Source organism: Narcine bancroftii, chromosome 3 (assembly GCF_036971445.1).
Source record: "Narcine bancroftii isolate sNarBan1 chromosome 3, sNarBan1.hap1, whole genome shotgun sequence".
NCBI lineage: Eukaryota > Metazoa > Chordata > Chondrichthyes > Torpediniformes > Narcinidae > Narcine > Narcine bancroftii.
The window spans coordinates 38,278,868-38,300,451 of record NC_091471.1 but is presented as its reverse complement, the minus strand read 5'-3'; the positions used below and the strand labels follow the sequence as shown (position 1 = coordinate 38,300,451).

Here is a 21,584-nt window from a genome sequence, read left to right as displayed (position 1 = left end):
AGCTCCCACCCAACCTTGAACTATTCTGGGCAAGCATTAAAATGATGAATCGACTACTGTCAGCTAATTATACTGACCAGGAAACAAATCTAACCCCCTTCTGGGATCTGGGAACGTAGATACGCAATTCCATGAAGTAGCATCACAGGTAAAAAGGATCGTAAAGAGAGCTTCTGGTATATTGGCCTTCATAGATCAAAATATTGAGTTTTGGAGTTGAAATGTTATGGTTGTGTCATGAAACCACTATTGTATCTATTTGTCATATGTAAACAACATGACCTTTCCTGGTTGACCCACCTCTCACTGGCCGGCACGTGACTCCTTCCCTTTCTTCCTCATAAAGTCTGTCATGCCACAAGCCTGCCCCCAGTTTGAGTCTGGGTCAGTGTGAGAGACCAACACAAGGATGCTGTCCATCTCGGCAACTTCAGTCTTTGTGTAATTGATCGTGCATCAGGTTGGAAGTTGTATAAGATATTGGTGAGATCAAATTTGGAGCATTGTGTGCAGTTCTGGTCACCTAACAACAGGAGTGATATCAATAAAATTGAAAGAATGCAGAGAAGATTTACAGGGATGTTGCCAGGACTCGAGGAAATGAGTTTCAGGCAAAGGTTAAATAGGTTTGGACTTTATTCTTTGGAGCATAGAAGAATGAGGGGAGATTTGATAGAGGTATAGAAAATGAGAGGTATGGATAAATCCTAGCAGGTTTTTCCACCCAGTGAGGTAACACAAGGACATGGGTTATGTGAAAGGTTGAATATTTGAAAGGAATATTAGGGGGAACTTCTTCACACGGGGAATAATAAGAATGTGGAATAAGCCATGACTGACATGGTGAACGTGGACTCAGTTTTGACATTCAAGAAAAATTTGGATAGGTGCAAGGATGGGAAGGGGTATGTAGGACTATGGTCCAGGTGTAAGTCAATGGGACAAGAATGAATAATGGTGTGGCACAGACTAGATGGGCTGAAGCCCCATGTTTCTGTGTTATAGTGTTCTATGGTTCTTAGCTTTGTGTGACCCAGAGGCATTGTGCACAACAGGTTAATGTTGGAAGTTGACTGAGGTACTTTAATAAAATATAAATAGTGAATAGTTGGGGGGGGGGTGTGTGAAAATATTTATTCTGTAATTTAAAGGAAAAATATTATTGCATTAGCAACAGCTACATTACTACATTATTCTCAACAAAATGCTGTGATCCAAGATGGTGGTGCCTATTAAGACAACAGCCATAAGGGGCTGGAGACTCCGGGGAAATGGAAGACTGGAGCAGGGCACCAGAAGACAGGAAGATCACGCACTGTCTGAGAGGGAGAAGCGGAGGAGGTGACCCATGGGGACGGTGACCACGGCAGCGAACCAGTGAAGGGGTTCTATGGCTGAGGGCCACTGGAAATGGCTGTTGGGAGACTCTCGCTGGGCTGTGGACTGCTGGAGACGGCTTGAACTGGCTGGAGATGTACCAGGTATCGGAATCGGGATGCGAGGAGATGCCGAAGGTGACTGTTTCGGAGGTTCAGATCTTGAGCCTCAATTGACAATGATTTGGACTGGACTCTGAGGCTGCGGGGGCTGCAGAAGCACTGGAGGTGAATCTATGGACGCAGTGACTCAGGGGGCCGGGACATGGGACACCTCTCTTTTTCTTCTCTCTCTCCGACTGTAAGAGTCATTTAGGCGATTCCTGCTAGTGGCAAATCTGTCTGCTTGCAGCAGGCGAAAAGAAATTTCATTTAATTTGACACTGTTTTATTTCTGTGACAATGAATTGAATCTTGAATCAGGTTTATGACTGTTTCCTTGCAAAAGGGACAATGACATTACAGCATAAATCAGGAAAAATAATCCTTTGTAGCCTAAAAACAGAGTCAAATTTGAATTTAATGAAGGAATCTAAATGTAACAATGCTGAATAAACTGCATAATGCAACCCCTTGAAACCATGACATGGCAGCAGGTCTCACTTCGATGCTGAACTTTGCCAGCTGCATTAAATTAAGAGGCAGGGTGGAAACAATTTGAGAGTGAACACATTCGACTGAACTACTCCATAATTCCAATAGTAATAAATAAAGATATCCCTAACACTCATCACCGTCTCTAATCACCTGTCAGTGCCTTGTTCTGTTGTTCAAGCCAAAGGCTAATAGCACTTTGGAAGCAAATTTTTTTGTGTTGAATTGAGATTGATTTGAATGCAGGTGCATTTTACTGTGGAATTAATTTGTTTATGTGAACAGATTAATTAACACATTGGGATAGGGGCATTAGGCGTTGTATATAGAAAGAATGAGCATGTTGACCAACACTCTATGAATAGTGAAGTGCTTCTGGGAAATAGTGAAAAGATTAACTATTAACATTTGGCTGACCCCAGTAAATTTTCTTTAAAAATCACGAGGTACTCATTGTCTTGTTTAAAAGAAACACATTGATGTACAAACTGTTAAGCATCTATTAGTTATATTTATAAATTAAAAGTGGCTTATTTCAAATTATGTTTAGCAACAAAGAGAAAAATTAAAATCTTACAATTGTTGCTTATTAAATGATATAGTTAATGCAATTCCAAAAAAATAATTACAACCACAAATTTGCTTTACCTTTCCAGTTCTAAGGACGAGGATGCCTGAAGGATTACAATTTCTTGGTTATCGGATGTTTTCTGGCAACACTGTGAATTCACCATTCTTCATGTGATCACGCATGGTGATCATTGGACGTCAGCTTCAACTCCAGAGATCCTGCAAGCCCTTCCGCATTTATTCCTGGCCTGACATGTCTACGTACACCTTACCTAGTTTGTATTTTTGGATACGGAGGGAGAAACTTCACTGAATTTCCCCAAGAAAGATAATCCCAGTTGTATCCAGTTACAATGGTTTGCACAGACCAACATCTCACAAAACAGGACACTCAAATGTTTTAAAAATTCTGCTTCCAAAATATTAACAGCATTTTAAATCCAGAATTGCATAGTCAAGTTCAACTCCAACATAATCTATACATTTTCTGACAATCCCACCATTGTTAGCTGAATACTGGGTAATAAGGAATCAGAATATTAGCTAAAAATAATTGGGTTGTGCCAGAACAACAATGTTGCCCTCAACATCAGTAAGACGAAGAAGCTAAGTGTGGTCTTTAGGAAGGGGAAGCCAAGGGACCATCTACTTGTCTTCATTGGCAGAAAGGCAGTGAAGAGTGCTAGTAGCTTCAAATTCCTGGGAGTCTACTTATTGAAGGACCTCTCCTGGAGCCATATACAACTATATACAACGGGTGTATGTGGATCATGCATCACAGCTGCTCTGCATAAGATCAGAAGCTACACAAGGTAGTAAATGCAACTTCCCTACCCTCCATGGACTCCATGTACATCTCCTGCTGCCGAGAAAAGGCAGACAATATATTGAAGGATCCATCATGGCCTGTACATACTCTCTTCCTTTCGAAAGAAGGTTCAAGAGTGTGAAATTGTGCACCAAAAGGCTTAAAGATAACTTCTCTGCAACCATTAAAGCTCTTGAATGGACCCTTGATCTTTCTCATACCAATGCTATAGTCTGTAATTGTGCTCTTGTCCTTCTGCTTTGTGTGGCTCTGTCAATGTCAGGAGTCTTGTGAGAGAATCCTTCTCACTGTACTAGGCTTAATGACAAATAAACTTTAAACTTGGTGGGATGTCACAAATTCTTCCTTCTATGGCAACAAGTATTTGTGTTTCAAAGGCTAAGACTTGCAGCTTTAAGAATGACTCCCAGTAAATTCATCAACTCTTTTACTCATTCAACCCATTCCTTTAAGGTATGGTTCCAATATTCTGTCCACAAGGAAATTAGTCATCCAAGAAGATGATGCGGATCTCGCTCTTCTAAGGTGTTTGGCCTCATCACTGTCCTGGGTTACTCTTAAGCAATGGCTATTTCACCAACTCATTGCCATAGACAAGTGGAAGTTATTTCCTCAAAACATTTCATGTTTTTCAGACCTAATTCCTCTCTAATTCACCTCAAAACTCCACTAGCTGACCATAAAAGAGGGGAACTGAAAGGCAAGCATACAACTTAGTTTGATCTTATACTAAGGTAACAACCACAAATGCACATTTTGCAGCTTGTAGACTAAAAGGGTGATCAAAAAAAAGCAAGCAAGCTATTGTCACATTTGACACTTAAAAACCTGTCCTTTATTACTTACAATCAGTGCTTCCAACATCTGCAAACTTGGAGAGTTTACAGACATGTACACAAGGTACAGATGCACCAACAAAACATTACATTACCAAAATATATAATGAGACAGAAAAAGTTAATAAATATGAAAGAAAAGATCAATAAATAAGGTAATAAGTGATGGAAACATGTTCACCTTGACAATAGAAAATCCATGTCTTGTGGGTGTGATAGTAGAGACCTATCACCAATGTATATAGATACAGTGTCTAGAGTATGTAATGACTGTGCTTACAGCGATTGGCTGAGAGCTTAGCCACGCCTACAGTCTGGGCCTTAAAGGGTTGTGTCCCTAGCCAGGTCGGATCATTCTGGACTGGTCGGCCACCTGTGACGAGCTCCTGTCTTTTGCTAATAAAAGCCTTGGTTTGGATCAGCAAGTCTTTGGTTCTTTCGACGAGCTCTACAGTGGGACAAATCATTTTTTACTTAAAATAAATAAACTGCACTGATCAGTTAAAAGATTCAGAAGGACTGTTCAAAAGGGAGTTATGTGTGTACTGAAAATGGGGGAAAAAACTGCAGGACTTTGGGGAAAGGATAAGGGATTGTGACTAATTTTTTTTTTACACAGCTCTTGAACTACCATCTATATTAATTGTTTTCCCTCTGTGGCATATCATGTGTTATTTGTACTTAAAATGCTGTTTGCATGTTTTATGTTACCTTCAGAGTTTCATTGCATCTGTACATTGTACTTGTCGATGGGACAATGAACATTTATTCCTTCATAATCACTGTGGACCAAATGGGTTCTTCCTCTGGTCTGTGATTTACATGATTGTTTGAGCTGAAGTCAATTTATTTAGCATAGCTGCAAGGAGTCCATCTCAACTGTCGCCTTGTTCTAGATTCAACTCAGTGCCAAAATTCTTTAGTTTTTTTCTTGTGGCTTAATTCACTGCTAATTAACAAGAGACAGATAAATTGACCTTATGGACCACCTGAATTAGTTAGTTTGCATTGTCTTATTTGTGACTATAATTCTGACTTCCCAGTTGCCTTAATTGTAATGTTTAAAGATGCCTTGACAGGAGAAAGTTATAATTTTAGGGATGGGGAGAACATGGGCAATGGCAAAGGAGTATTCCAAACTGTTGCCATCTGTTAATCAAAGTCTCACTGGCTCCACTATGCTGCCGAATGTCTCTGGGCTTCTCATGGTCTCGTCTGATAAGGACAGTTGGCACCCAGAAGTCGACAGATCTTGGGTGAAAAGGTCACAAACAGCTGAATTGCTTTTATATGGGTGGGTGGGGGGGTGGTAGTGGGCAGCAAAAAATGCACAATGCCTGAAAGCTGCAGACATTCAGCTACTGGAAGAAATAATGGACCATCTGGCTGTTAATGTAAAAAAACACTTTCAGCTATATTTCAGTGAGGGGGGCATCGAAGGTTCACAAAACTTTGAAAGAATATCGGATTACTGCTTTTGTTTTGAATGAAACAGCAGTTGTGGAGCATTAGGACCAAAATCCCACTGTGATCTCCTTCAGCCTTGTTCTATCAGAAGACAGAAGCTCTCTCTTGCTCATGATAATCAATACATTTTGTGCTTTTTTTTTTGTTTTTATGAAATTAAAATATATATCAATATATTGTGAACTCAGGAAATTTGAGATTAAAAATGCAAGATTATTGTGCGTAAAGTTTGGCTAGAATCAGAGCCCTCCTGATGAAAGGTTCACTCCCATGTATTAAATTATATTTTTCTCCCACTCACGAAGACGTCCATTCCCAATAATCCTCCGATACTATACTTGTTTTGTATTTTATAAGGTTTAAAGGTATTAATAATACTATTTCCCTATTGCCTTGATGATTTTTAAAACGTTAAAAAAATTAAATTTAGACATACAGCGCGGTAACAGGCCCTATCGTCCCATGAGGCTGTGCCGCCTAATTACACCCAATTGACTACAACCTCAGAACATATGAACGTCGGGAGAAAACCCATGCGGACACGAGGAGGAAGTGCAAACTCCTTACAGACAGTGAGAGATTTGAACCCTGGACTCGATGACTGGCGCTGTAACAGCATTGCATTAACTGCTACGCTAACCATGGCAGCCTTGTTTTTTTCAAATTGTGCCGCTCTCTGTATAATGGTGACAAATTATATGTTTTTAATTTAACAAGTGCATTAATTTCTTCATTCAAATAGAGAACAAGTTGCATTTCAGGGCAGATCTCTCATGACAATGAAGGATCACCCAAAATTATAATCCTTATTTTCTTCCAAACCTGATACATTTGCAAATCATGTCTCAGATTTGAACTTTTATTGTTTATGCTCTGGGTTTTAATGGACTCTCTATGAAATGAGTAAAAAATTGTTTTAAAATGTGCTAATGTTGGTATTTGCTGATTGTTATATAATTTCTATGGAAAGTTGAAGCTCAACTTTTCACTGCTGTGTTAAAACTCTGGAACCTGCTAGATACAATATTTCTGGAATGAGTAGATCTAATAAAATATTGCTAAAAACACAAAGGTGGAGAAACTCAGCAGGTAAAACAATGTCCTTTATATAGCAAAGGTAAAAATACATAACCGACGTTTCGAGCCTGTGCCCTTCATCAAGGTATGGAAAAATGTTGGCAGGCATCAGAATAAAATTGTAGGGGGAAGGTGTGGTCACAAAGACAGGAGGTGATATACTTCATGAGGAGTTTGAGGAGATTTGGGATTTCACCAAAGAGTCTTGCAAATTTCTACACATGTACTGTGGAGAGGATTATGACTGGTTGCATCACTGTCTGATATGGAGGCACCAATGCTCAGGACTGGAAACAACTAGGGTTATCTCTTTGTCACCCAATCTACTTTAGTAGCCATTTGCAATGTGCTATGGGAAACAACCCCCATTAAATTGAATAGCAGATTTGTGCTTCTGTAATTGCATGGACAGTTTTATTATTATGGCAGATGGATTTAGAGTTTGATTAAATATTTAAAACCCGATCTCAGCCTGTCACATTTCTCAGAGGTGAGACAGAGTGGACAGCTAACTCCCTTCCTCATTTCAAAATTTTGATCTCAAATGGCTGAATATTACTGAACCAAGCCATACCTCCTCACTGCTCCTCACCCATTTTTACCTGGACCAGATGGACGGAGTTTATTTTAAGAGTCAGAGCACAGAAACAAGGTGCTTTGGCCCATCATAGCCACATCAATTATCATTTCATTCTCTTCACATTACCATTAATCAACTGCACATATCACTCCTCTATATTCTACCACTCATCCAATCCAATGAACATACCTATCAACAAGTCTTTGAGACATTGGAGGAAACATACAAGGTCACAGGGAAAACATGCAAACTCCACAAAGACAGCATAGGAGCTGAGGATTCAATTTGAGTTGCTGGAGCTGTGAGTTAGCAGTTCTGAGTGTAACCAAGTGAATTATCCCTTCAGTTATTGACATATATGTTCTAAAGAGCTCCCTGCTAAGAAGTTAATGCTACTAATGAGGTCAACGGTTGGATGGAAAATCTTTTGAGAACCTTTTGTATAAATTATGCCATACTCTTAACTCAACCCATTCACATATCTTTATCCAGTGAAATACAAAAGTTTGCAGACGCTGTGATTCTACCTTGAGGAAGGGCTCAGGACTGAAACGTCGGTAATATATCTTTCCCTCCTATGGACGTTGTGAGATCGACCAAGTTCTTCCAGCACTTTTTTGTCTTGACCATTCTGTTACTCACCCAGACTTTACACAATAATTGTTTATTCAACTGGACAGGTGAGACTGCAGAAAATTCCTGAAGGAGGCATTTAAATTTGGATGTGATTCTATCTATTAAATGTCTAATATTCTTCCTCTGACTTTCTGTGACAATGTGAGGCAGGTCACTTAACTGGATAAATTATGATCCTGTTCTGAAATCTGATTCAATTTTAACACCCTGCTTTAAAAACTACTGATAGAAAACAATCAGGCAATCAGAATTGGGATGGGGGTGTGGTGGGGGAGGGGGGGGCAGTGGACTTCCCGTGGGAAACCTCCTTTTAACAATTTATTGGTTACAGTTTTTTTTAAGAGAACCTCCCAGCTTCTCTCTTTAATAGGCTGATGGTGGGGTTTCACAGAATGTACCTATTACCATGGTTACATACTGGCTTGGTTAAACAAGTGCTTCACCTGTCAAGAGTCCCCAACCCCTATTATGAATGCAAATAATGAAGGGGCAATAACAGTTAATCATCTTACTCACTCTCCCCTTTCCAAGAAGTCACTGTTGGGTGATTGGCTCAGAGGTTAAATTTGATAAACAGCATTCTCCACCTTGATGTCAAAAAGGCGTTCTCAGCTGTTGCAGATTAAATGCCTTCACTTAAGCCACATGCAGTGGGATGATAAAAGCTGGAATTGAAAAAGACAATGACTAGAGGGTAGGAAGTCATGGTTGTTTTGTAGAAATTATGAGGATGTTGGAGATCGGTGAGGTGGACAATATTGGCATATTGTTCCCAATTTTTAGTAGTAACTTGCATTCATATGTAAAGTATCAAATCTCCAGATAATAATTTGGAGGGGGGAGGGGTGGATGGTTTGAATAGGAGAGAAAAAAATCTTGTTGAATTAGTCAGACCCTATTTTGAAAAGGCTTTCAAAAATGTAGAATTGTGTTAGGCTCAAGTGTAAAATATTGCTAAGAAAATTAATGACATCATATTATATGAATTGCCAAGGTTTAGAGATCAAGGGACATTGTTGGACTGGCTGCGTAACATCTAGTAACTCTGCAGCACCTAATAAGAAATACGAATATTTTATTAAATATTATTAATGACATTCTGAATGTAAATCTCTGGCGAGAATGAAATTGGAATGTTATTTCCTGAAGCAGAGGCAACATTCCAATACATACTGATAGAGTAAAGAGAAAAACCTCCACAGTTATCTTTATAATGGACCACTGAAATATGAAAAAGGCAACAGGTTTAGATCATAGATTTTTTTTTGGACTTCTCCATCAATATTGCCATTATCACAGGAGCATTTTAATAAAGTGTAACAACTAGCTATGAAGACTTAGAAATATTTGGTCTTTTGTGTCTCTATAAAAAGTGAAAGATGCAGAAGTGAACAGTGCAGAAGGCAATGTTTCAGCCCATCCAACAGGAGTTAACCAATCTCATCTTGCCAACCATCACTAAGACTGCAGTCTTGCAGCTTTTGTCCACGCATTGTTTAAATATAATGAAGGTTCTTTCTTCCATCATCTTTTCAAGCAGAGCTTCCGAACCCTATCATGTTCCAGGTGATATTTTCATTTTGTCCACTGGTTTTTGTGCTCTCTCCTGAATTTTATGCACCTTAATCAAGTCTCACTTAGGCCTATGGACAAACAAATATTACTTATTCATATTTGTGTAGATTTTAGATTTTGCAGAAACCTTCTCTGCATCTTCTCCAATGCAATCATCTTTTCTATTGTGTGACCAGAACAGTATGCAGTACAGTACTTGAGCTGTGATCTCATTAGTGTTGTGTACAATTCAAGCATGACCTAGCTGCTTTGATCTTCTGTACTGAAAGAATCCCCTCACACAAACATCATTTTGACCTGTCGTACTACCTCTAATAATTTAAGAGCACCCTCTCCAAGGAGCCTCGCAATATCTTTGCACTAATTGTACATTTTCCTGTTGCATTGCCCCTATCGAAATATATGGATTGACTACTCTGGATTAATGGAGATAGAAAACAGTGAAGATGCTTGAATTTGGAGCAAAAAACAGACTACTGAAGGAACTCAGAAGCTTAGGCTACATCTGTGGAGGCAGAGGGCTTGTTGATATTTTGGGTTAACACCCTCCATCAGGACTACCCCTAAACATACTGAGTTCCTCTTGAAGTTTTGCTTCTATGAATTAAATACTATATTCCTTTATCTGCCCAACTGGCCAACCCATTGATATCTAAAGCTTTCCGCCCCACAGCAGATGGAAATATTTTGTATCTATCAATACATTAACTCCTACATCGAACTCCAAATCATTAGTATGTATTGCAGTAATCAAGGAACTAAGTACCAAGCTCTGTAGAACCCCATCTCATTTTGCCCTCAAAGGGTTGTGGGCCCCAGGTAAATGAAGCTTACCCATTTTTGATGCTCCCACCAATTTCCCACTTTAATTACTCTGACTTTGACAAGAGAATGAGCATCTCCACCCTAGACCTTCAGAATCCAGTAGTCTCAAATAATGAATGCAAACAGAAGTCCATTAGTTCAATGGATGGTGTTGACATTCCAAGTTGCTCCTGAGAATAGTCGACCAGAAAAATAGCTGGGTCCTTTATGTTACTGTATAATAGCTGAATTTTGTGGACCAATGTTTAGGGTAAAATTTAGGGAGTCAACTATTACATGCACACTACTTCTAACTGTGCTAAGTACCTGTATTGCTTGGGACTTCGGGAACTTGGAAGGTCGGGCGGGCAGGTGGCCAGGTCTGGGTGGCATCTGTGCTCTGAGTGTCGAGAGCTCAGATGGGTGGGTGGGCAGGCAGCCGGGACCGTGTGGTAAGTCCACATTTTGGAGCTCAGATGGGAAAGTAGGAGAGCGGTCTGGGCCTAGGTGACAGCCACCTTCAGGGTGTCTGGAGCACCCGGGGGGAGGGTGCGGCCAGGGCCAAAAATATGGGGGTCGACTTTTACCTACGATACATAGAAATTACTGGATTTTTGGGGCAAAGGTTGGGGGGGGGGGGGGTCAACTTTTGTACACTATTACACATGCAAATATGCAACTTAGAACACATTTTCTTTTTTCTTTCTTTGGCTTGGCTTCGCGGACGAAGATTTATGGAGGGGGTAAAAGTCCACGTCAGCTGCAGGCTTGTTTGTGGCTGACAAGTCCGATGTGGGACAGGCAGACACGGGACACATTTTAATGGAGTCAGAAATGCAGCAAGAAAAGCCCACCAACGAATGCAATGCAGATATACTTTGTTGCCTGCAGGCTTCTCACTATTTCTTGTTAGTTTTCATCCTCTTCCCTCATTTCTGGCCAGCTGCTCCTTTCAATCCAAACAGACAAGCAGCTCACCAATGGTATTTAAATAAGGCATATGGACACAGGGTAAAGACAGATCTGGCTCAGATGCCCTCTAATGGACACTTAGATGAAATTGTAAGGGGTCTTTGACACACACTTCACGCCAGTGGGAAATAGGGGTCTGAGTAGAGAAAAGAAATTACGCCTTACTGTGTATTGATCAAGTTTATACATAAATGATATGTGGCTTTTTGTGAACATGATGCTTTATGAGTGTGTTCTCAGAGACCTTCAAATAAAAAGACAAAATGGTATTTTGAACATGTAATTGTTTTGGACATACATTAAAAAATACATGAAAAAACATGAACAAAAACTAAAAATAGTGCAAAACCCAAATTTAAAAGACCCAAATGATACACTTTTATCTGAGGTATTAATTCATGCTATGTAGTTTTAACATTGGAAAAGCAAAATTAAATCTGAAAACTTGATACAATTACTTTACTTAAAGTCAATTATACCCAAAATAATACATTTTAGCAATCATTTCTCTTTTCCACACATTAGTGATTGCAACAATTCATATTGCCGGATATTATTGTAGCACATTTGCATGCAAGACCCAGAATGACAAAAGCAATGCTTATTTCAGAAAGCTCCGCTGGAGTGAAGAATCCCCAACATTCTGAGGTGATCCATTCAATCATTTATGGGAGAAGACCATATTCTGCCTATTTTCACTGCTATTCTGACTTATTATGTAAACTTAATATAATTCATCTTAAAATAGCCAAATTCAACAGTCTAGACATTGTTTGGGACCACCCATATTTTGCAAAACCAACGCGAGGTGAGAAGAGATGGTCAGCAGAAGATGGGATAATCTTTGATGCTAATCAGAAACTTTAACTTTCTAATGCTTCAACAATTACAAATGAAGAGAAGGACACTTGTGCCTAGTTAATAGGCGAAGTGAGAGCTGAATATTGGACTAACACCTCCTTGGATCTTCTTAAAGGTTTTTGATGTTAAAAGTAATACTACAAGATTTCGCACACTGATTCATTTTCTAATAAGAGACAGAATGATCAGCTTGCAGCTGCAACACTAACCTTAAGATGGTCTGAACTTAAAGAATGTCTCTAAGCAACCATAGCCCAGCTGCAGAGAAAGTAACCATGGAGATTTGGGAACATAGAGGGATTATGACAAATCAAGCCATACCAGTTTCCAAAGTTCTAGGTGTAAACATTTGAAGATATGACTGCAATAAGGTAAGATAAACCCATGGTTCTTCTGCATTATTAAAATAAACACTTTATCAAAGTTCCATATCATCAAAAGTCTCTGTTCCTCAAGAATTAATCTGGATATTAGACCTTCAAAAAGAAACCATCGAGTTAGCGTCCATAGGAACAGGAGTAAACACCCCCCCCCCCACCCCACCCCCGCCCTGCCTGTCTTGAAATGTCTCTGCCTTTTAGAACATGGTACATATATTCCATGGCTCTCAAAAAACAGTTCATGTGGTTAGACGATAAATATCTTGCAGATACTTTGATCAGATTTGACCAAAGCTGTTTTGTTTTCAAGCAGTCACCCTGTTGGGATGAAATTTAGGAGAATCACTGTTTGTAGCTCTCAATTTCACCATTACTAAATTTGCTTCTTTGTCCTGGCAGCTGAATTGCAAGTCTAGCTTTTAGTGGAATTTTTCAGATCCAATCGAATAAGAATAGTTACAAAGATACTTCAGTCAAAAGACCCTCAGTTACATTAATGTCGAGCTACTTAGAAAAACTGTTGTACTGAGACTTTGAAACTTTAGAAATGAATTGCTGGAGTTCTTGAAATTCTTGCAATAACTTTTGATGGAGGGTGACAGAATCAATGAGGCACACCTCTATAATTTTTCTTTTTAGAGTTTTGAGTAATTCTTGGCTCACTGGTACAAAACTTCTGTAACAGGAAAAATCTGCTCTCCCTCGAGAACTCTAATCTATTCAATCCCACCAATCACAGAACATCCTTGTATAAAAGAAAGATGCAATACAAATGTCCTTGATGGATACAAGCATGATTCACAAAAAAAAATCACACGTTATTCTATAAATTTTGGAAATAGAGTGGACTTTGCTGAATGCAGAGCTATTCAATCTGGATCAATGAGTTATTGCAGAGAGAGAAAAAAAATGAAAACAGGCTGTTGCAATTAGCAGTAGTAGCTGCCACTTGTATCCTGCATAGAAAAGAGATAGTCAACACTGAGTAAAACACCAAAGGCTGCAGACAATGACTGAAGTAAAAACATAACGCTGGAGAAACTCAGCAGGTCAAACAGTGAACTTTATAGAGCAAAGATAAAGATAGAGAACCAGCGTTTTGGGCTCGAGTCCTTCATCAAGGTGTGAGCAAAATGTAGACAGGCATCCAAACACTGGGCACCTGCATACATTTTGCTCATACTTTGATGAAGGACTCAAGCCCAAAACGCTGGTTATGTACATTTATCCTTGCTATCTAAAGTTCACTGTTTAGCCTGCTGAGTTTTTCCAGTATTTCACTATATTTAACACAGAACAGGGAGGTGAATCTTTGCAATTTGCTGCTCAGAAGGCTGTGGAGGCTCAGCCATTCACTGCATTCAAAACCAAGATTCTGGGTGCTGGAGGAACCAAGAGATAAGGCTGGAATGTGGAAGTACTGTGCTGAGGGAAAAGGGTTGTTATGATCTTGCTAAATGAAGGAAAAGCCTGGAGGGGCAAAATGACTGCCCCCTGCTCCTTTTTGTGCTCTTATAACACAGTTTATGCAGACCATTTGCTAAATCTCCACTTTTATATTTTGCATTGACATTTTGTCTGCCAAACTGACCGCCCACTGTTAAATGGGCAAATCTGTAAATGGGTAAAACGAGAGATGAAAATCAACTAAACTGCTGATTCTGGAAATCTGCAATAAAGCGAGAAATACTGGAACTTCCAAAGAGATGTCTCCCATCTAAAATTTTGACTCTGTTTCTCTTGATGCTGCTACTCCAACATTTTATGTTAAGTGTCAAAAGATCCAAGAAAGGTGTTGAAATATATTATGTAATGCTCCTCAGAAATGGTTTAGGTCTGAAGGAGCCTTGACTGCCAAAAAAATACAAATGAACAAATGAAAGAAATAATAAATTCATAAAGCTAAAATATAAAATATACCATAGATCCTATTGATTTAGAAAGAACAAACGGTTTCAAAACTTACTAAGAAATCCTAAATAGAGAATGTGAAAACTGTAAATGTCAAAATCAAAATTAAAGTTTTTGACATGAGTAAAAATGGGGTGTTCAAGGAAAAACTAGGCCCCTAAAAGTTGTCAGTGACATTACAGATATTAAACAAATAATATCGAATGAAACTAAAATGACAAAGTGTGGGGGTATCGCAAAATTGTTAAGCCTGGTGTGGTAATTCAAGTGCCCAGGTATGTAATTGGCTGCAGAAAGTAGTAAACTGCAGAGTCCATCACAGTCTTTGACCTCCCATCCATTGAAGAAATCTATGTGAGGGTACAGATGAGATACATCACATCACTTTTTGAAGGGAGAGGTGTAGCATCCTGGGCACAAATTGATCTGCACATGGTAGGTGAGAAGGTAGCAGAGGACTTTATTTATAAATGGAACGCTAAATTATTATCTGGGAAAACAGGCAGCCCTATTTGAAAACAAATGATCGTAATTTGGAATAAAATTAACCAATATCTAGGAATCAAAATGGGGCTGTCCCTATAAACACCCCGGCTCCAAATAGATTAATACCATTGACGGTAAGTAACAAGATCCTGGACACCTGGCATCATAATGGCATCAGGTGAGGACTGTTACGAGCAGGGAAGCTAATGTTGTTTGAACAATTCAGGCATAAGTCTGATTTATCGAATAAGACATTCCACTGCTACCTTCAGATAAAATCTTTTCTTCAGGACAAATTAGGTCCAACTATGGCCCTACCAACGTGCAGTGACAATAGAGGCCATGATTTAAGGGGGAACACACTGAAGTTCATCTTGGCGATGTTTTTCTTGCTCCTAGCGGAAGGACGTAAACCAGGACTCCATAAGGCAGCGGTGGGGGAGTTGGACCTAGGAATAACAATTGATGAGTGGTGCGGACCTGTGTCAGACCAGCATGACTACAATCATTAATGCGCAGTACAGGCTGGTACAATACAACTTTCTACACAAACCTGAAGAAAAAGCACAATAAAGGCTACAATATAAAATGACAAAGCAGTGTTAAGAGATGATGTGAACGGACATGGTATGGCAAACATGGCTAAGTCACACATCAGCTATCATCTGCAAGAACTTGAGTTGATGAGCTGCCCACTTCATTTCTTTTCTTCATACGCAAAGCAGCCTAATACAAAACAAATTCAGAAAACTGTTTGGTCTCACAGCAGACAATGAGAATTTAGCAAATCTTTTGATGCAATGGAAATAAATAGCCTGTATCAAAAGGAAAATAAACAAATGTTTAAACTTCCACTTTGAAGAAGACACCACTCAAGAAATCTTAATTAGAACAGTTGCAGATTAATTTGCAGGGGGCAGGGATAGGGAAAAAAAAACGAGAAAGAAACAATTACATGGTATTAAATATCCAACTTCATTAAAAAAATAAAATGCAGCAAAATAAATCTTTAAAATATAATTGGCTAACTATATTAAATACAAGTAAAGTGATTGATAATGTTAGAATATGGAGTAAAGACAAAAATATTAAACATATAGCTAATTATTACTAGCATTCTCTCCAGCAACATGCCTGTCCACACCAGTTTTTCAATTACTTTCCACTTTCCTCCTCTTGCTCTTGAAGGTACTAATGCCCACAATACTTCCTTGTACACTGGTGTAGGGAATTCAGTAAACACCATCTTCTGGCTATTTTTTTTTGGGGGGGGGCTTTCAGGAATCATTTTCTATTTTCCAATTACTTTCCACTTTCCTCCTCTTGCTCTTGAAGGTACTAATATGCTGCATTAAGAGGTGGGAACTGCTCTCTGCTGCCTCACTGCACTTTATGTGATCCTACAGCTCAATAGAGAAATTCATTCAGACAGAACTGAGAAAAAATACTGCTGTGGCTCTGCTTAAATTTCTATTAAAGCTATAAACACGGCTCCAGTAAGAGGTTCTCAACAATGTTGATAGCAAGTGTATGATATCCATATTTTGCATTCCACTTAATTTTCAACCTCCTAGCCCTTATTCATTATTCACTCTTACCATCACTACTTCCTTGACACTATGCTATTTAAAAGGTCAGATAACCCCCTTTATTCGGCCATTCCACAGCATTCTGCAATCTCACTGGTTTTTCGAAACACTGCTCACTTTTTGAACAAAACCTTGATATCATCAACTATATTTCTGATTTTGTACCTTACTACCAATGGATATAGTTTACACTTTGGACTTCTCTTACTGGATGACGTGGAAATGAAGCGCACATCTTGGAGGCACCACACATGGCTACACAGACCATGCGGCAAAAGGCACAAAGGCTCATTGCCAAATATATCACATCTAACCATTGTTTAAAAAGAAAGTCTCTCCTTCAGACTTCTGAGGAGCAATGTCTGTGCAGGCCATGCTTCAGCAAGGTGGTCCTCATCGAGATCTCTGACCTCCTGCACATGCAGACTGTTCAAAGAGTTCAGAGGTTTTCAAACTGCCTCCCCTAAACTCACATTGCACCTTAAGCCATCTCTATGCCATAAGTGCTCTGTGATTAGTAAGAGATGGCTTAAAGTGCTATGTGTATGGAAAGAAAAAGTTTGAAAAACCACTGTTTTAATTGTACCTAATTGACTCATTTTCTCAAGCAAAATATTTCAGTAACAATAGGGACTCGAGCAGTGGTTCTCAGCCTTCCCTTCCCACTCACATCCCACCTTAAGCAATCCCTTACAAATCACACAGCACTTATGGGAATAGGCATTGCTAAAGGTGGAATGTGAGTTGGGGGGGGGGGTAGTTTGAAAACCACTGACATCGTTGAATTCAAGGTCACTGTAACTCTCAATTTCTCATTCTCATAATTATTCCAAGCCACTATCGCTGATCTATGACAGACTTTCATTGCATCTGTCCATTCGATTAGCTGATTGACATTGCAATTGAGAACTCAAAAGAAGTCTACTTATTTTCCCTTTCATCCAGTGGATGAAACATACTCAGAATGAAGTCTTGCATGCGTTGCAAGCTTCCCCAAATCACATGCAGATCTCAGAGTTTCCCTCTGAGCAAAGATATCTGTCAGCAGAGACTGGTTGTAAACCTGGAGAGTCTCCATACATAGCGTAACTTCTCTTCCTACATATTGTTCAATTCTTCCCTCTCCTAGTCTACACACCATAATTTTGCACACAGTATCACTTTATACATTTTGCAGCAGTGGTATGTGAACATTGCATTTCCTCCTTTAAGCAGTAGGTATCAATACACAACATTGCTTTCGTTGATATTACTAGCAGCAGAGAATCTAGCAAAGTACATCATCTTATGCCAAAGCTAGTGACACTTCTTAATGGTGCATGTTGGAATATCATAACCACACCAGCGCTTTAGAAAAAAAGTGTTAGTATTCCTTATCACACTTCTTTTTTAGCGCAGAAGACCTGGCTTTCAATGAATTGCCTAATATGGACATCTGGTCATCCACACTTTCCCTCTCAAATCACTTAGGCTAACTGTAGGGTCCCTGTCTAAAACGAATAAACTCAGCTCAGTGCAGAAGTTGATTGGGGGTCCTCATGATCTCTAGACGAGTACTGTATAACAATGAGGATTTATAACAGCTGAGGTTTTTTGGAAACCCTTTGTGTTAACAACCTTTATTAGGAGCCTTTGAGTGTAGCTCCTTGTTTGGAGATCTACAGATCCACAAATAGTTGCGCAGCAATTAACGATTATGGAAAGAAAAAACTGCTTTCCTCTGACATAGGGTTTTGAGGAGGGGTACCCAATCTTTTAATTTTTAACTTAGATATACAGAATGGTAATAGACCATTTTGGCCCACAACTCCATGCCGCACAATTAACCTACACCCCCAGTGCGTACAAAATAGACTGTTATGTCTAAATTAAAAGCTTGGACACCCCTGGTTTAGAGACTTCCTGAACTTTTAAGTACATTTAAGTACATTGTGTCTTTAGATATTATGTAGCTGATGAGTTCTTTGGCAGCAGGAAAGGGATGTTATATATGTGATGAGTTGTGAACCAACATACATTTTGTACGAAGACCTGATGCTGCAAGGAACAAGTTGTCAGATAGGGTAGAATGCGGGACAAAAAATGGCATAGCAAAGGTGTCCAATAGGGCATGTAGTGGGATGAGCTTTCAACTAGAGTGGTGGAAGCCCCTGAGAGAGAACTAAAGTGAGGGACAACATTTTAAATATCAAAAACATCCAGTTCCCAAATAAAAAAAAGGGACTGAGCATTGGTAAAGACTTGCAATATCAAAAACATCCATGAATTTGAGCCAATAGAGCCAATTTTGGGTCAATATTGGCATTTTCCCATGAATCCCATTGGCTTTCCCCTTTTGACTCAGTCAAGTAGACCTTATGAATACCTTGCCCTTATTGATCCTTTTGTTACCTCCTGAAAGCTAAACAGGTGCTTAATGTCCATAATCAATTTGGCATCTGTGTCTTTTTGCCAAGGTTTCGATATCCAAAAAGGTCCCTTAAGGACCTAATTAGAATTATAGTGTATAATGCCGTTAAACTTCATACAATAGTTTAACACCACAGAATGTTAGCAATTGCAGATTTGTGGCCGGCTGACCAATATACAGTTTTGAATGATTACCATGTATACCGAATATCTAGTAATACAATTGTAATCAGTGACAACAATGTGCCCAAAATACATTGATGCAGTTTTTCCTCCGTCATCTGACACGAGTGAACTTCGATTTGAAAGACAACAACAATGTCAAATAAATTCACTGAGTTATAATCAAGGTGATTACAATAGCTAGTCAGCAAATAGTACACAGCACTTATTGTGCAAGATAATTCAGACAGCATTTATTATGGAAATGAACAGATATGCAGTGCATTGCCTGATAGCAACATACTGCCGTGTTCACAGATAGATGCTGCAACCTGAAGTTTGAACATTCTATAACTTTGGAAAAAAAAACTTTGCACTGAAAGAGTGGTCTCCACAACTCTCAGGATATCCCAAAACAGTTAACAGCCAAAAAAGTGCATATGAAACTTATGAAATACAGTATTGTAGGAAAGACAGAAGCTAATTTGCATAGTGAAACTTGTGGCAATAGGTTACTCAAAAAAAAAATCTGTATAACATTGTCTCAACTGTGCACCACCTGACAATATCAACTAGACCCAGATTCACAACCCATCATATTTCATTTCTGATCCAGCTTGCAGAATTATCATGAAGGTAATTCCCATTCCACATCATGTAATTGAACAAATGATATGGAGAATTATTTTACTGATTAATACAGGTGGAATATTGCAAAAAATAAACAAGTTAAATTAAATATTTTGCTGACTAAACTGATCTAAACTGAATACTGCCAGTCTGTGGGATCATCTCCTTAACAATGTTTTGGGTGTAAACAAGAAAATCTACATATGCTGGGGTTCAGAGCAGTAAACAAAAATGCTGGAAAAACAGTAGGCCATGCAGAATCCATAAAATGTAAAAGGCAGTTGATGTTTTGGGCCTGAGCCTTTCTTTAGGAGTTCAGTAACGGCTCAGGCCTCAAACGTCACGCACCTTTTACCTTCCTTGGATGCTGTACAAACAACTGAGTTCTTCCCGAGTTGCTTTCTGCAAAATTCTGGCTGATAGTTTGGGATGTTGAAATTCATTTTAGCTTGCAAGCCCAAGATGCTTCTTCTGGAGCACTTAGTATTTAATAAATGCAACAACTAAAAATTAAAACCTGCATTTTCAATCATTTAATCATAGCTTCAATTTTATTCCAAAGCCCTGGAACTCAAAACATTCAACTTGTTTCTTAAAAAAAGCTGCAGGTGAAGTTCTACTGTATATGTATTTTTAACTTTTCCCCCTCTCCTAGAATGAGCAATCAAGAAAAATGAGTATATAAAACAACAAAAAAAATGTAGGTCCATTTAAAACCAGCCCTGCATGAAGTGATTGATTTTTGATCCTGGCATGGAACGCACATTCTGTTGTTCTGCCAGGCCATCTGCTCAGTGTCACCTTCTGCCAGCTGCCCAGCAATACGGCCAATTTAATGGCAGAACAAATAAAACACAGAGAGCGCATACAAGTATATACACACACGCTCAACACAATACCAGGATAGCTCCAGCCCTCACACCAACCACAGCTTTGTGTGTTGTAGATTGATGAACCACAACTAAAAACGCAGGATGAGGAAAGGAAGGATTGGCACTTGAATGAAAGAATGCGCTCAGAAAATGATTTGCAGCATGCTGGGACTTATCTTTCTGTTTTATATGTAATGCATTCCTCTCTATTCCAATAAAAAGTCTTTTTTTTTGTTATTTTTAAAAAAAGACGGCACCTTCCTATATTTTGTTCTTCCACCTTCCTGGTTTTCTCTTTTATTTCCCCCTGCTTTCTTTCGGGCTTTTTAAGCAGTTAGTTTCTGGATGGTTTTATTGTAGTATTGCGTGATGGAAGGGGTTAGTGGGTTCCAGTTATTGGCGTGCAGCTCGATAACTTCGAGGAGCAGGGACCTTGTCAGAGCCGACTCAGAGGGGCCCAGCATCTTGTCACGTGCTGCTGCCAGCAGTTCTGTCATCATCTCTGGCAGCTGTTCCTCCAGTAGCTTGCCTGTACTCTGCAGCTGTCAAATAATTTAAAGGGCATAAGTCAAAGTTCACAGTGTCAAGCAACTTGAAAGGACTATAAACAATGATTAAGAGAAGTGAGCAATCTTATCTAGGACCATTATACCTTTTACTCCTTGCATAGTCTCATCAGGAACACAAATAAAAACAGAAATTGCTGGAAACACTTAGGAAGCCATGTGGCATTCATGGAGAAAGAAATTGAGTTAACATTTCAAGACAATGACTATTCATCAGAACTTCCCCCAATACAGTTTTTTCAGTTCAGGCAACCAAATATGATGGCCGTTGATAAAGCATACAACTATGTCAAACCATACAATATGCTTAGATTTTAAGTTAAAGAAAAAGGGTCCTGGTTTAAAAGCCGAGTCTAAACTGGTAATTTATTTGCTAAGGACTGGAAGGAGAGGAGATGCCTT

The 21,584-nt window shown here is 39.1% G+C and overlaps 1 protein-coding gene and 1 long non-coding RNA gene across 12 annotated transcripts in view; both read right to left on the bottom strand.

Annotated features, from left to right (window-relative positions):
- Positions 1 to 12,696, bottom strand: part of LOC138757091 (uncharacterized) — a 34,142-nt gene extending 21,446 nt beyond the window's left edge. The window contains exons 1-5 of one of the 3 annotated variants that reach the window (XR_011353336.1): positions 12,387 to 12,696; positions 8,482 to 8,630; positions 4,917 to 5,154; positions 2,619 to 2,812; positions 431 to 523 (exon numbers count right to left, since the gene is read on the bottom strand). This is a non-coding gene — a long non-coding RNA (uncharacterized lncRNA). Of the gene's footprint in view, positions 1 to 430; positions 524 to 2,618; positions 2,813 to 4,916; positions 5,155 to 8,481; positions 8,631 to 12,386 lie in introns of those variants that run through there. The other 2 variants (XR_011353334.1, XR_011353335.1) reach the window with 2 other exon arrangements.
- A 30-nt stretch (positions 12,697 to 12,726) lies between these two features.
- Positions 12,727 to 21,584, bottom strand: part of ctif (CBP80/20-dependent translation initiation factor) — a 316,523-nt gene continuing 307,665 nt past the window's right edge. For 8 of the 9 annotated variants that reach the window (XM_069923856.1, XM_069923855.1, XM_069923861.1 and 5 more), the window contains one exon: positions 12,727 to 21,158. In XM_069923856.1, the coding sequence (XP_069779957.1) occupies positions 20,943 to 21,158 (216 nt within the window). In that variant the 3' untranslated portion in view covers positions 12,727 to 20,942. The remainder of the gene's footprint in view (positions 21,159 to 21,584) is intronic. The other variant, XR_011353333.1, reaches the window with a different exon arrangement.